Source organism: Poecilia latipinna, unplaced genomic scaffold, assembly GCF_001443285.1.
Source record: "Poecilia latipinna isolate Pla-1442-1.1 unplaced genomic scaffold, P_latipinna-1.0 Scaffold1499, whole genome shotgun sequence".
NCBI lineage: Eukaryota > Metazoa > Chordata > Actinopteri > Cyprinodontiformes > Poeciliidae > Poecilia > Poecilia latipinna.
This window is the reverse complement of record NW_015114115.1, coordinates 11,827-28,073: the sequence shown is the minus strand read 5'-3', so window position 1 is coordinate 28,073 and position 16,247 is coordinate 11,827. Positions and strand designations below refer to the sequence as shown.

Here is a 16,247-nt window from a genome sequence, read left to right as displayed (position 1 = left end):
GCTGAAAGAAAACCACTGCACGTGTCCTGGAGCACCGCGCGCGAGTGAAAGGTGGGGAGGGGCGAGTAACAGAAACATACTGTAGTTGCTTGGATTTTAATCGGTGCGTTTTGCATCCACTGAAAACAAAGATGTTAACAAATAAACTGGACAGTATACTGTACGTTTAGTGGTATTTTCACAGTTGCGGTCTCGACTGGTCTTGAAATAAAATGCAGAGTCCTCAGCGCCCGAGACCGAGACAAGACCGAGACCAAATGTGGTCGAGTCCGAGACGAGACCGAGACCATCAAAAAAATGGTCTTAAGACCGGTCTCGAGACCAAGACCAACTTCAAGTACCACAACACTGCTTGGTCGGGAATCCTTTTGCAGAAATGACTGCTTCAATGCGGCGTGGCATGGAGGGAATCAGCCTGTAGCACTGCTGAGGTGTTATGGAGGCCCAGGATGTTACGATAGCGGCCTTAAGCTCATCCAGAGTGTTGGGTCTTGCGTCTCTCAACTTTCTCTTCACAATATCCCACAGATTCTCTATGGGGTTCAGGTCAGGAGAGTTGGCAGGCCAATTGAGCACAGTAATACCATGGTCAGTAAACCACTTACCAGTGGTTTTGGCACTGTGAGCAGGTGCCAGGATGTGCTGAAAAATGAAATCTTCATCTCCATAAAGCTTTTCAGCAGATGGAAGCATGAAGTGCTCCAAAATCTCCTGATAGCTGCTGCATTGACCCTGCCCTTGTTAAAACACGGTGGACCAACACCAGCAGCTGACATGGTACCCTGGACCATCACTGACTGTGGGTACTTGACACTGGACTTCTGGCATTTTGGCATTTCCTTCTCCCCAGTCTTCCTCCAGACTCTGGCACCTTGATTTCCGTATGACATGCAAAATTTGCTTTCATCCGAAAAAGTAGTTTGGACCACTGAGCAAAAGTCCAGTGCTGCTTCTCTGTAGCCCAGGTCAGGAGCTTCTGCCGCTGTTTCTGGTTCAAAAGTGGCTTGACCTGGGGAATGTGGCACCTGTAGCCCATTTCCTGCACATGCCTGTGCACGGTGGCTCTGGATGTTTCTACTACAGACTCATTCCAGTGCTTCCGCAGGTCCCCCAAGGTCTGGAATCAGCCCTTCTCCACAATCTTCCTCAGGGTCCGGTCACTTCTTCTCATTGTGCAACGTTTTCTGCCATACTTTTTCCTTCCCACTGAGGTGCCTTGATACAGCACTCTGGGAACAGCCTATTCGTTCAGAAATTTCTTTCTGTGTCTTACCCTCATGCTTGAGGGCGTCAGTGATGGGCTTCTGGACAGCAGTCAGGTCGGCAGTCTTACCCATGATTGCGGTTTTGAGTAATGAACCAGGCTGGGAGTTTTTAAAAGCCTCAGGAATCTTTTGCAGGTGTTTAGAGTTACTTTGTTGATTCAGATGATGAGGTTAATTCCTCATTCAGAGAACCTTTTCATGAGATGCTAATTTTTTGCGATAGGAATTTTGGATTTTCATGAGCTGTATGCCAAAATCATCAGTATTAAAACAATAAAAGAACTGAAATATTTAAGTTGGTGTGCAATGAATCTAAAATATATGACAGTTTAATTTTTATCATTACATTATGGAAAATAATGAACTTTATCTGAATATGCTAATTTTTTGAGAAGGACCTGCATTTAGAAATCTAAATATACGTTTCACATGTTTAAAGTTATAAAACAAAAAACGGATAAAAACACAGGTTCCATTTAATTTCTCTTAGAAAGGAAATAATCTTAAAAGAAATAGGGAGGGAAAAATAAAATAAAAAGAAAGTCTGACATAACTTGGCCTCCGCTTTATGCAAAAGAAAAAAAAACAGATTTTTGTTACAGTGCAAAAAAACTCAAATTTCTCAACCAGAGAGACAAATCATGGAACAAATAGATGCAACTAAAATATATGCCAGAAATGCAAAAAGGAACTAATTTAAGACTTAAGGAATTATCATTCATCTAGACACTAGTTCCGTTTCCATTAATCCATTGTGCAATTTGACTTTTTGAAATAAAATTTGCTTAATGGAAACACACATATTTAAAAAAAAAACTAGTGGTTTTTATAAAAAGAAAACTTTGTCACTAGAATGAGGTGGTTATTCAGCTGTATTGAAATTGGTTTATTACACAAAAACACTTTTTTGCATCACATGAATCACATGATCAACAACTGGATGTTGCCACTGGCGCAAACCACGAAGATAATAATGGGAAGTAGTTGGAGGACCATGGCGTATTTTTTTAATGATGTATTGGATGAACAAACTGATTCCCATGTGATTTTAATTTCATTTCTCATTTAATGGAATCACAGCAATAGTGTTATGTATTTTGAACATTAGCGGAATGTTGATACAGATTTGTACATATTGGTGATGGAAACGCAGCTACTGACTTGTTTTAATGCAGTCGCATCTGACGTACATTCAACTCAGCTTAAATGCAGAATGTTCCTAAATCTTTCAACAACGTTCTCTACCGCATATGTTCAGTTTTGTCATTTTGACCTCAGATTGACATTTGCTGAAAGCAGTGAGCCATGCTTCATCCAGTGATAAATGCCTCCCTGCCATCCATTAATACCAATTACAAATTTAAGCCTTACACACTCCTGTTGCCTCTTTGTAACCTCCGTTTCCAGCAGGCAGTGTTTCTACTAAAATGTGTTTTCTTGGTGAAATACCTTGAGGCCTTGTAGTTGTTATTCATGCTCTGGTAGCAGTCTGTTTCTGTAGGGTAGTTCTGCAGCAAATCTCCTGACAAGAAAAATGACATTACTATATTAAAGTCCTTGGTTTTTGAGATTTTTATTATTGCTTCCAACAGAGATAGCCACACTAAGAAAGAAGTTATAAATACTTGTGTATTTACTTTTTCTATACGAGGTAGTGCAGGCGTGTGTTCGAACACCATGGTCTTTGTCTCCCTCCATGCTGCTTGCGCTGCTCCAGCTGCCCCAGCTCCCCCTGCTGGCTCTCACACTTCCCGATGAACTGCCAGAGTCTGACCCAGACTCTGACAACCCCCCTGCGCGGCGCTCTATGGCTCCACACCTTCTGCGACTCCGACTTGGACACACACCTGTCAGAAACAGAACAGTAAGTGGTGTTCTTATTTTGCAGTCCAGAGCATCTCATGAATACGCACTGTTCTGTGTGAGCAGGTTTTCTGGTTTCAGCACTTCTGACTTTAAGCCGCTGCAGCCACGGTTCCTGGTACGGTTTTCGCTCATATTGTGATCCCTCGTTTTCCATTCAGGTTCCTTCTCCCTTTCTGGTACGGTTATAACATTGTGCTCAGGAGGACTACAGTGAAAAGAACAAAAACAAAACAGGGTTATTTTAAGGTTTGGCTTTTACAAGACTTCTTTTTCTTTTTTATTTTTTTTTTCCAAAATGTATTTATGCTTTAACATGAGGTATGGTGTAAAGGCAGTGCAGTAGATACATAGTTAACATTGAACCATTAACATACAAACATAATTGGGCTAGAACACACCCAATTATACACACATATATATCTACATGAGATACATGAAATGAATCAAGTCAGAATAAGCATACTGCATTAGCAGACAAAAAACAGACAAGACTTCTTTTTCAAATCAATCTAAATTATTTGCACAGCACTTTTCATGCAACTTTTATGAAAAACAAAGAAGCCCCACTGTCATGCATCAGCCCCGTCTCCAGAGGAGTTGAGCAGGGGGACATTGGCTTATTTTGGAGGTGCAGAGTAAATAAGCTTTTACCTTAGTATAAATACATAAGTAAACCTTTATGTAACCTTTCAAATAAACCTTTCAAATAAAATAGCTATGTTTATTAATACAAAATAAACAATAAGGATGTAAACAGTGACATGTATAAAATGTTGAGTAAATACGCTCAAATTTGCACATACATTAGCTCAGAAATCTAAGAAATCTACTCCGGTTTTTGATTTGATACGTTTATTTTGATGAGAGCTTCCGCTGTTTGTGTTGTGCAGCGCCAGCTTGGCAACAGAAGGAATGGAAGATAAGTTGCAACAGTGTTGTAAAAATGTATCTTGCTATTAGCAGCCCCTTGATAGAGGCACAAAGTATGTTTATTTTGTAAATAGGATATTTCTAATATTCATCAGTTGGAACTGTGAATTTGCTTTATTGTAATCAAATACGGTATAGTTTTAGAATCAGTTGATATTGTTAGGACTGAACGTTATTTTCAGTTTTCAAATGTTACGGATGTAAGAGCGTGTTTTCTAGCTTACTGTCTTTGTGTTTGTACATACAAGTCTTACGGTGAAACTCGGGGTTTACTTCAATAAACCTCACTGTTCATCAGTAAAGTCAAAATCCTTCTTTTAGGGACGGGGGTCTGATACAGTAAGAGCTTAGACCTCCAGGAGTAAGAGTAAGAGCTATACCTCCGGGAGAAGTAAGAACTTCGCCATCGGTGATCCTAGTTTCGCCCTCGGGATTAAGAGCAAACTCAAGTAACGGCAAGGCAACGGCACGAAGCAGCGAGCTGCAGCAACGGTCTGGTAACGTTTTGTTAACAATGGAAAATATGGGGGAAAAAAAGTGAAAAGGAACAAGGAACGGACAAAACTGTTAATAAAATGTTACTGAGACGAACGGAACAGCTTAGTGTACCCACTAAGAAGATGCTCTTACATCAAACGGAAATGAACGAAATGAAACACTTAATGAAACAGAGATACAGAGAGTGTGTCAAGGCAGGAAATAAAGGACGTTGAATGCAGAGAGAAACAGTTGGCGAAACTTAATATGGATCTTGTAACTGAATTATCGTTACCAAGGCAATCAGAGCGCCCTCCTATGTTAACAGAAAAAATGATAGCCTACCAAAAGGAAGAATTAATAAAAAGAGAGAAAAAACTGTTAATTCTTTATGAACATTTGAAAGGGCTCATCAGAGCATCCAGAGTAAGCTTAAAGTCTGACTTATCAGAGAGAGNCCATAAACGATAGACAATGATCCTAAACATACAGCCAAAGCTAGAATTTCTATTGTTATAGTCTTTGCCATATTTAGTTTATTATTCTGTGTTGCACGTTATTGTTGTTGTGGTCTTGCCACATAGGTTTATTCCTTTGTGTTTAGTTTCTTACTTTATGACTTATGACTTTATGCAGTCTGGCTTTCATAGAGCTGGTTTCCTACTTTGCCCTCATCACAGTTCCATGTTCTGTTTTCCTTGTTCCAAGACCTGTGAGTTTTACTTCTTTATTTTAAATTAAACTCTGCTGTTCTACACCACCCTCTTGTCTACATTGGATCATCCAAATACCCATTTAGTTAGATGACTAATTGGGTAGCAAATATACTTCACGATAATGAATAACACTGAAGTATTGCATGTTAGACTGGCCCAGTCAAAGCCCAAATCTAAGTTTAATGGAGTGTGACTAATAAGAAAACTGGACTGAGAATGGACTGAGATGTCAGTTTAGATGAGCAAACCAGGTGGAGACATTTGAAATAGACATGCATGGGGTTTTGAAAACCTTCCCACTCCCAATTGTGTTCTACTTTGTGTTGTTCTACCTCATAAAATCTCAAGAAAATGCATTGAAATACGTGGGCGTAAAGTGACAAAATCTCAAAATGGTCGAGCAGCACGATAGAGTCTGCACACGGTGAGATCAGCTTCTCCCCCCAGAACTTCCCTCACCAACTCCGACACTTGTTGAGGATTTGTTGAGTCCCAATGAAATCCTTCACAACACGAGACATTTCTCTCCTCTGGCACTGCATGTGTATCTTCTGGTTCTCTTGGATAAATCATTCCTGGCTTACATTACCCCAGAGTTCAAACGTACCACACAGTTTACAGTGAAATGAAATACAGTGTCACAAATCAGAGTAACATCTTCTTGGCTCAGTGTATTTGCTTCAAATGCATATTTTGACTTGTGTCATCTGTCAGTCACATGTTTGTGGACGCTCTGACAGGAAGTGTTGGAAGCCTCTGCCAGAACAACTGTGACACACATGTATTTATCGCATTTATTCTTACAGCATGGAGGGAGAATGTGTGACAAATGGCCCTCATTACGTGACGTGACTAGAAAGAAGATAAATGGGACTGTAATAATACAATTACAATGTGAAGCATGTTCCCTAAAACTTCTCTAATTGCTGTGGTAACTCTTCAGTATTTCCTCAGGCTATCAGGCAATAAACATTTAATTTCTAGGACAAATATTTGCTCTTTTACAGATTTCTTCTGTCCCATCTTCTTTGTCCACATTCAATGTTTCAGATCAATATTAGGCAACGATGACTGGAGGAAATATGGAAATTTGAAAGCAATTTTCAAATAAGCATTTTATTTAAAAGGGAAGAAAATTGTCCCTTTTAAATAAAGGGATTGTTTAATTTTCACATTTGGCCTCGTGTGAAAATGAAATCAGCGCCTTATTTGTCATATATTAACTGTTAATAACCACATTTTTGGGGATTTCTGAGGTGAGTAATTTTACCATCCAAACTCAGGCTTGATTACAGCCAGACTTAAAGAATCAAGAAACCCCCTAAACAGAACCTGACATAAGTTTGAGAACAGACAGAAAACACAATAGTTCACATCTATAAATCTGGTAAGGGTTACAAAGCCATTTCCAAGAGTTTTTTTTAAGTCCATTTTCAATATTACCCCCTTTTAAATAAATAGAGGGAAAATAATTACATATTTTTTAAGGGGTTGCCAGTCTCTGGCTCTTTTGTTTTTTGGGTCAGACTGACCCAAGAAAAGCTAACCTTTACAAGCTGAAAGGTTTGGGAACCCCTGCCTTCACAGATACTGTCTGCAACCAGAAACTGCAATAACTTCACAGAACGCTGAATACTAGAAAATTAAGCACATTGTGGTAGTTGACGCTTGAAAACTCTCTGCTTTAACTCATTTAAAACAAAAATTCTTCCACAGTGATGTAAAAGACTCCAGTTACTGCAAACTCCTGATGGTGGCCGGTATCACCAGATTTAGGGGGCAATTACTTTTTCAAAAATGTCAACAAACAGTTAGCTTTGTCTGATATTAAAATATATTTGATTTGAAGCTCTGAAATAGTTTGCCAGAAAATCTTAAACTACCTAATAACTTAACACAGTTTAAAAGGGAATTAAAGCTATAAAGATACACAAATATGTGAAATCTGATTGAAACCTCCATGATGGCAATTTTCTTACGTTTTTAATCTTCCTATTTCTTTGTTCCTTTTTTCTTCTCTTGCTTTGATTTAATTGTTGTTGACTCTGTGTATTCTGTTAGTATTTGTTATACTAAAGAGTTGAAAAGGTTTAAGGATATGTACAGAGAAGCTGAAAAGTCTCAGCTTACACCTTTTCAATCTTATGAATTATTTCTATTTGGCTTTGGTTTGAATATTAATGACTGCAGTTGGATTGTTTATTGACTGTAATAACTAGCATTGTTGATATTTGTGTGTCTCGGTGCATTTTAGATCGAATGAACTATACGTCTGTGTGTCTCTGTCTACACATTTAAGTGTTCACTTCTTCCTAGTCCATTTCAAACAGAAAAACAGTGGTAAACAATTATTTTGTTTTTGCTTATGTATGCACATGTTTTCTCTGTCCTTGCTTTTTTTTCTGGTTTTTTAAAACCTGTTTGAAATAAATAAATAAACTCAAGAGTGGCAATTAAAAGAAAAAACAACATAAACTTTTAAGAGGAGAAATAATTTGTCATAGCTCTGCATCGTCTCCCAAACCCAATCCGCTGAGGTGATTCTCCTTCTGCGGCTCGGCTTCATCTGCCTCCCTCTCTCTTCTTCTCCCTCCCACCTCATCTCCTCCTCTCCACTGTCACTGCGCTTCACAAACACTTGGGTGTTTTTTACACCCTCTCCCTCCTCCATCTTCACTCTTTCTTCAGAAGACACAATGAGATTAACAGCGCTCTACGTGTGTGGGACCCTGCTGGCCTTTTCAAGTCTCTCTTGGATCAGAGCGGAGGAAGGAGTCCTCCTGGGTGACCGGGGATTCGGACCCTGTACTGCGACTCTGAGACCGGTAGGAGCGTGCAGACCGGGGGACCACGACAACACATGCCCCTTCCACGTCAGTCTTCCTCCTCTGGTTGTGCATTTGCCACAACATGTTTTGGAGTTGGAGAACATCATGCAGGACCTGCAGAAACTGAAGGAGAGTGTCGATGAGCTGAGGGAAATGTGTGCAGATTGTGCAGGTGGTCAAGCTGCGAGAAACTGTGAGAGGAAGAATGAAGGAGAGCTAAATGGAGGTAAGAACACGAATGAGGATGAGGGGGACTGGCTGAATGAGAGACTTGAAGAGAATGAGGGAAATTTCAAACAGGCGTGTGGAAAAGATGGTGTTAAGGTGGAAACAATGGACGGAAACAACAAGGAAAAAAAGCTGAAAGACGGGAACGAACGGGAAACAGGAGGAGTTGTAAAGGAAAACGGGAGAGGAGAACCTGTGACTGAGGGTGCAAGAGGAGAGGACACATTAAAAACGCCAACTTCTGGTGGAAACATGAAATCTGTTAATGTGACAAGAGGAAAGATGGCTGAGATAAATCTCAAAGGGAGCTCGAGGAAAATTCAAGATCTGTTAGATAAAAACAAGGGAAAAACAAAAGAAAAAAGTATCCATCCCATATGGCAAGATAAGACAAAAGTGGAAAAAAACACAAAAGCTGAGGCCATTGATAGAATAAAGATGTCTAAGAACCACACAATGAATATAAATAAGGAACAGGAGCAGATTGAAATGGAAAAGGGAATAAAAGTGGACCCAAATAAAAAGAAACCAAAGCAGATGGAGAGGTTTGGGCTCACAGAAAAAGGGAGGGAGATTAAAACGGAGAGTGTGCAGAGAGATGACGATGGAGAAACATCATCCAGCAAGACAACTAAAAAGACAGACTTTTTGTCGATCAGCCCGACTCTCCTTACAACAGAATTAACTTCAAGGCCGGACTTGAGCGATAGTAAAAGCTTTACATCATCTCTTCCATCACCTTCTCTGCTCAGCTCCACTTTAAGCTCCATCACAGATGTCACTCGTGACCCAAAAGCTGTTTATGGACTAACGGGAAGCACAGAGCCCGGAGCAGCTGGTGTTACTGAGCCCCAACGCCAAGTTAAGGGGCAGCCATCTACAACAACAGAAACACTATCCACAGTGGGTGGTCCAGGACAGCAGATAGCCATCGCTGATGTAGGGTTATCCATAACAACTCCAACCACCTCATCTCCTCTTCACACTGTATTCATAACATCATCATCCAGAGTTACAGATCGTAGTCACGGGGCACCAAAGAAGAACATCAACTCAAAACCTAAGACCAATCTGAAACCTCCACCAGTCCGAGCATCGAAGCCTGGTGAAAAACATAAATCTGGAATTAAGCCTGAAGCAGACAAAAGACAAAAGAATGCCAAGAATGACCATAAACCAAATCAAGGTCCTTCAACAGAGGAGAAACCTAAACTCAACCAAAGGAATAAGCCTCACAAGCCGACAGGTGTAAAATTCAAACCTGGCAAAGACTCAAAGCAAATCCAAAATAAAAAACCTGGCCAAAAGAACAGCACTGATATTTCAACAACTGAGGGAAATCTCAAAAGCAATTTGATGCCTAAACGGGAAGGAAGAGCTAATGAGACTGCTGTCCAGAGACCTGCAGCTCAAAGACCTCCAGCTGTAAATACGACACATTCAGGTAAATATAAATTAACCAATAGAAAGTCTGACGAGGTTTCAAATACTGACCAAAATTTAAAGCCGGGAAAAGAATTTGTTCATGTTCTTATTACTGACAAACCTGACCAAACATTAGACAAATGGCTGGGTGAAGAAAAATTAAATGAAACAATTATATTACAAAATCCCAATCATTCATCAAATCCAACTGATGAAGCCAATCCATCGATGAACAAATACATCCAGAAAATCCCAACATTTAAACCTGAGCCTACCTCAGAGTACAAATCGACACCAAAACCAAATCAAATACCTTCAAATGAATTTGTGGGCACATTTGAAGAAAATATGGAACAGGAGATTACAAACAGTCCAGATTTAACCTCTGGACAAAAGGACATTGGTGAACAACCTCATACATCTCCGGATAACACCAATAATTCCACTCAGAATCACTTTAAGCCTTCCCAAGAGTTTGAAACTGAAACAGCTACACCTTTAACTGAGGCAGTGGACATCTCTGAAGAAAATTCCTTGCAGGAGCCCAAATATAATCCAGATTTAACACCTGGACAGACATATGTACCGGATCAAGCTACTGTAGCCCCTGATCAGAAGAAAAATTCCAGCCAGGATCGCCTTAAAATCAAACGCAAGCCAGAATCTACTCAAGGATCTTCTTCTGAATATAACAAAATAGAAACATCTACAAAACCCCCAAAACAAACGCTGTTAACCGAGCCATTGAAGAAATCAAATAAAAATCCCTCACATGACCCCAAATCAAATCCAGATGTAAGACCTGGATGGACATCTGCTCCGGATCAACCCGCAATAACCCATCACCTGAAGAACAAATCCAGTCAGGGAATTCCTGAAACTAAACACAAACGTAAACCTAAACCTAGCAAGCCTAAATCACAGAGAAGTGAAACCACTGCTTCACCAAAACCAAACCAGAAGTTTTTAACCCACGTTGGAGATAAATCTGAAGAAAATCTCACAAGAAAGTCTAAAAACCCTTCAGACTTAACACCTAGACTGGAAGTTATATCTGATCGAGCTAATACAACACTTGATTACATGGATAAATCCAGCCAGGAAAGCCACAAAACTAAATATAAGCCTGAAAATAACAGAGAGTATAAATTTGAGAAAGCAAACAATTCTGATGAAAATTCCTTGCAGGAGTTTATATCACATCCACATTTAACACCTGGGCAGACATCTGCATTAGATCAAGCAACAAAACACTCTGATCAGATAACTAAATCCGGTGAAGATCATCTTGAAAAGACGCACAAATCAGAAAACATCCAAGGGTTTAAGTCTAACAAAAGTGAAACAGCAAATACAAGACCTTCAACTAAGTCAGTGGGCATGTCTGAAGAAAATTCCTGGCAGGAACCAACGCCTAATCCAGGTTTAAGACCACATCGAGGTACTACAAGCCCAGATCAGATTAAAAAATCTATTGAGGATCATCTCAAATCAGAAAATATCCACAAGATTAAGTTTAACAAAAGTGGAACAGCAACATCAAAACCAATCCAGGAACTTTTTCCAGAGTCAGTGGACCAGTCTGAGGAGATTCAGGAACCTACACCCTATCCAGATTTAACAGCTGGACAGACATCAGCACCAAATCAAGCAACTACAATCCCTGATCAAATTAACAAATACAACAGAAAACATCTTAAACCTCAAACTTCTCAAGACGCTCAAAGTCCAACAGTGACACAAAAAACATTGATTGAATCAAGGGACAGGTTTCAAGAAAAAACCCTTCAGAAACCTACATCTGATCCAGGTCAACCACCTGCAGAAACATCTACAATAGATCTAGCTACAGCAACAACTTATTGGGTGATTAAAACCAGTCAAGATCATCTCAAAACTAAAGAAAACGAAGAAAAAATCCATGATTTTACATCAAATCAAAACAAAGCAGCAACCCCAAAACCCAAGCAAAAACCTTTACCTGAGACCGTGGAGGAAAATTCCTTGCAGCAAGCCAAATTGTATCCAGATTTAGCACATGGACAAACACCTACACCTGGTCAGGCAATGGCGGAACCTGATCATATGGATGCATTTAACAATGAATATATTGAAACTCAAACTTCTAAAGAGTTTAAATTTTACAAAAGTGAGACAGCATCTCAAAAACCGTCAACTAAAACATGGGACAAGTCTAAAGAAATATCTTTGCAGGAGCCCAGGCCTACACTGGATTTAGCCCCTGCAGTCCCCAATCAAACAAAAAAATCCACCAACAGTGACTCTCAAACTAAACATTCTCATGTGACCAAATTCAACAAAAGTGAAAAAAGACCAAAACCTTTGACAGAGTCATGGGAAAAGTCTGAAGAAGCATCTTTGCACGAACCAACATCTAAACCAGGTTTAGCACCTGATGAAATATCTACATCAGCTCTATCTATTGCAACAACTGGTCAGATTACAAAAACCATCCAGGACCGTCATGGACCTAAACAAAACCCAGGAAACAACAAAGGGTTTAAGTCAAACAAAAGTGATACAGCAACACCAAAATCCAACCAAAAACCTTCATCAGAGTCAAAGAGTAAAGAACAGGAGCATAAAAACAAGTCAGAATCAACATCTGATTCAGCTGAAATCTCACCAGACAAAAGGTCCAAACCTGGCAGTAATGTAGCTAAATTTAGCAAAACACCTAAACCTGGTCAAGAGAACAGACAAAACCAGAAAAATCCAAAGGTCAATCCAAACTTAAAAACAAGACCAAATGCAAACTTTAAAACCAACCAAACCAAACAAACAAATCCAAGGTTGAAACCCCTGAGGCCTGGCTTAACAACTGATCTAAAACCAATATCTGTACCTGAGAAAATCATAAAACCAGCGCACAACAAAACATCCAGACTAAGGCTTCCATTTCGACACAAACCATCAATAAGACCTATAGTCAGGCCAGGAGCTAAACTTGTCCAGAGGCCAAAACAAGCAGTGCAACCAAAGCCAAGTCCACAAACCAATACAAACCCACCTCAGATCAGCTGGGTTCCTTCAGGAAACATCCAAAACTCTCGTACTGACATGCCACCTACATCTGGCCTCGTAAAACAAATTGCTAAAGTGAGTCATACCCTGGGGGAAACAGAGTTCAGCACAAGTGTAAGGAAGACTATAACTCTAAGTCCAAAGACCTCAAACAGCTTGAAAAATGGATATTTCTCTGCCACTCACACCCAAACCGAAGACGTCACATCGAGCCCAAACACTAGGATTACGTCTGATCCGAGGCCACAAACAGCCGGGCTGCTGTCATCTGTGATAACAAGACCAAGCGACATCAATCGTAGGATCTTCCAAAATGTTATCACTAGCACCGGTCCAGGAGCTACACAGCTGAGCGTAGCTCCCAAATCTAAGGCTAAGACACATCGTGAGGAAGAAAGTCCCCATGCAGTTTCTCCCCCGAGTTTGAAAACTACCACCACACTCAGCCCCAAATTCAGGTCAAAGACTTCCTCTACCTCTGGCCCTGAGCCCCTGCCTGTAGAAATGTCCACTCCTAGTCCACGAGAACTGCGTGTGAAAATCAACCAGGTGGCTGCGTTTGTCAACAGCAGCCTGATTCCTAACAGGAGACCAGACGAGCTTCCAAAGGCGCAGCCAAAGGAGTCCCAGATCGGCGAGAGGACAGACGGGAAACTGCCAACATCTGCAGCATCTTCAGGCAAGCGATTACTTTTATGATTTCTGCATGGTTTACTATACTTGTCACATTTACAAGAAGCGTCCTGAAAATGTAGCCTCTCTTTTTCAACTGTGTTTACTGCAGTAAATTGAAAAGGACGCTTTTATCTAAGACACATTCATTCAACTGGAAAATGAAAGGAAATCCCAGGCAACGTAACAGTAAAAACAAAGAATGAGTAAACTGTATGCATCACAGCAAATAGGTCAGTATGTGCGTATCTAAAAAGGACACTTAAGTAAAAGAATTTCACGTATGACAACCACACAATAAACTCTAATGAGCCTCACACAGTTAATCAGAAAGTAGACTTCAGGATGTGGTCTGAGATCATATTAGTGCCGTGCATCATCAGGAGGAATCTGCATGTGTGCACAATGTGTCGACACGATGATCGGCACGACTGTGAGGTTAGCACCACAACAATGCACGGGCTAACAGCTTTAAAACACCCGTCAGTGGAAGCAGTGATTCAGCTATCAGTGATAATAATTAGTGATAATTTACTCACCGAGTTAAAACAGTCGTACTTTATTTAAATAAGCCGTAAACTCCTCACTATAAACTTCTCACTTAAATTACAGGGTGAAATTACAGGTGAAGTTACACAATTAAACATTTAATTGTTTTCACTGCGTCATTCTGCTTGGTTTAAATAAATAGGAAAATAAACACAGAAAAAAATAGAAATGAAAATAAGAAAACAAGAAATTCATCAGTTAAAACAAAATAAAGAATGATAGAAAAGATAGAAAAGTCACTCAAAAAATATGATAATAATTATGAAGATTATATGTTGAATTAAATATATAACAAGCAAGGAAGTTATAAGTTCAGTTTCTTTGTTTTTTTTAAAAACCTGTTTATGTAAATATTTAAATTAATGAGAACCAACCAAACTTGTCAAACTCAGTATAGAAATATGTTGCTCAATAAAATCAATTATTAATAATCAGTTTAAACAATTGTTGCTCTGTAAAATCTGTCTTTCAATAGTTTGTTTTTACCCCACATTAATGTAAAATGTAAATTTGCATAAATCAATAATCCTAAAGTAAATAGATGAGTTAAAGAATAAATAATGAAAAAACAGTTAGCCAGTTAATGACTACATGATTTAAAAATTACACAGTAAATGAAATTAATACAATTTACAATTTCTCTGGCTTTTAGTAGAAATTGTAAAATGCAATTTAAAATATATATGACACCTTAAATCACTAAAGTGTTGAATAAAGTATATATAACACCTTATGTATGACTTAAGAGTGACTTTATAACATATAATGACTGAACAATCATCAGAACTTTGTGAGCAACGCTACATTTGGCTCTGGGGGACCAAACCTGCCAAAATGAAGAAGAACTAAATAAATGTCTACATGCTTCACTATAATGACCAAGTTTGTCTTGGTCTATCACATAAAATCCTAATAAATACAACACATATGTTACAAAATGTGAAAGGGTTCACATGAATACTTTAGTGAAGCACTGTATTTTTTTGAGTCACATATTTTCATCTTTATTTTTGGCTTGTTCGGTCCTCCACATAACATTGTTGCCATTTGACCTCATCAAGGAAATTTTTCAGCCAAGTCTCAGAGCTGCAAGAGAATGTTATTACCTGCAGGGACCAGTTTCTGCACTGCAACCAATTAGTTCAATTCTGTTTTTCATTCCTCTTCCACAGTAATAAGAGACTGCTCAGACCACCTCCTCAGAGGAAAAACCAGGAGCGGGCTTTACCTGGTGACACCTGACCTCCGCAGCAGCAGCTTTCAGGTGTTCTGTGACATGGAGCTGGATGGCGGCGGATGGACCCTCCTGCAGCGCCGCCAGGACGGCAGCGTGAGCTTCAACCGCCCCTGGGTGGAGTACCAGGCCGGCTTCGGAGTGCTGGACGGAGGAGAGTTCTGGCTGGGCAACAACAAGATGCACCTGCTGACCCGGGACAGGGACATGGAGCTGCGGGTGGAGCTGGAGGACTTTGATGGAGTGACAGAGCATGCGCAGTATGAGCACTTCAGGGTTGCCAGCGAGCGGCTCCGCTACAGACTGACGGTGGGCGGGTACTCCGGTACCGCAGGCGATGCTCTGCGCTTCAGCAAGACCTACGACCACAACAACAGGGCGTTCACCACCCCTGACAGGGACAACGACCGGTACCCGTCCGGGAACTGCGGGGCCTACTACAGCTCCGGCTGGTGGTTTGACGCCTGCATGGCTGCAAACCTCAACGGCAAATATTACTTTGGGAAGTATAAAGGAGTTCGGGACGGGATTTTCTGGGGAACATGGCACAACATATCTACAGAGTACTACCCCACCAATGAGAGACAGTCTTTTAAATCAGTCAGGATGATGACCCGACCAAAGAGCTTTGGCTTGCGTTAATAAAGCGAACATTAAATGCTTTTGTCCAGGTTCCTACGAATGTTTTGTACTTTCCACTCATTTTAACAACGACTCAGTGCTGCCATCTTGTGGCCATAAATTCAGCAAAGTGGTTTAATTTACTAGATTGCAGAAACAGATGATAAGCTATTTTGCCAAAAGATATTAAGAAACACCCATACAAATCATTGAATTCAGCGGTTCCAGCCATTGCTATGGCTACAGATCAGGTATGGGCAGGTTTGATAAGTTTTGTAAAAAAAAAATGTTTTAAGTTACACTGGTAATTCAATAAAAAACAGAAATGCATTACTTACGACAACTACTGCCAAAAACTGAAGATACTGATTACAGTAATTATAATGTAATA

At 40.0% G+C, this 16,247-nt stretch overlaps 1 protein-coding gene across 1 annotated transcript in view; it reads left to right on the top strand.

Annotated features, from left to right (window-relative positions):
* LOC106963159 (fibroleukin-like) overlaps nucleotides 1–15,913 on the top strand; it is a gene marked incomplete at its 5' end in the record, with an annotated part of 22,475 nt that extends 6,562 nt beyond the window's left edge. The window contains one exon of the mRNA XM_015057918.1: nucleotides 15,174–15,913. Coding sequence (XP_014913404.1) covers nucleotides 15,174–15,877 — 704 coding nt within the window. The remainder of the gene's footprint in view (nucleotides 1–15,173) is intronic.
* Between the last annotated feature and the right edge of the window lie 334 nt (nucleotides 15,914–16,247).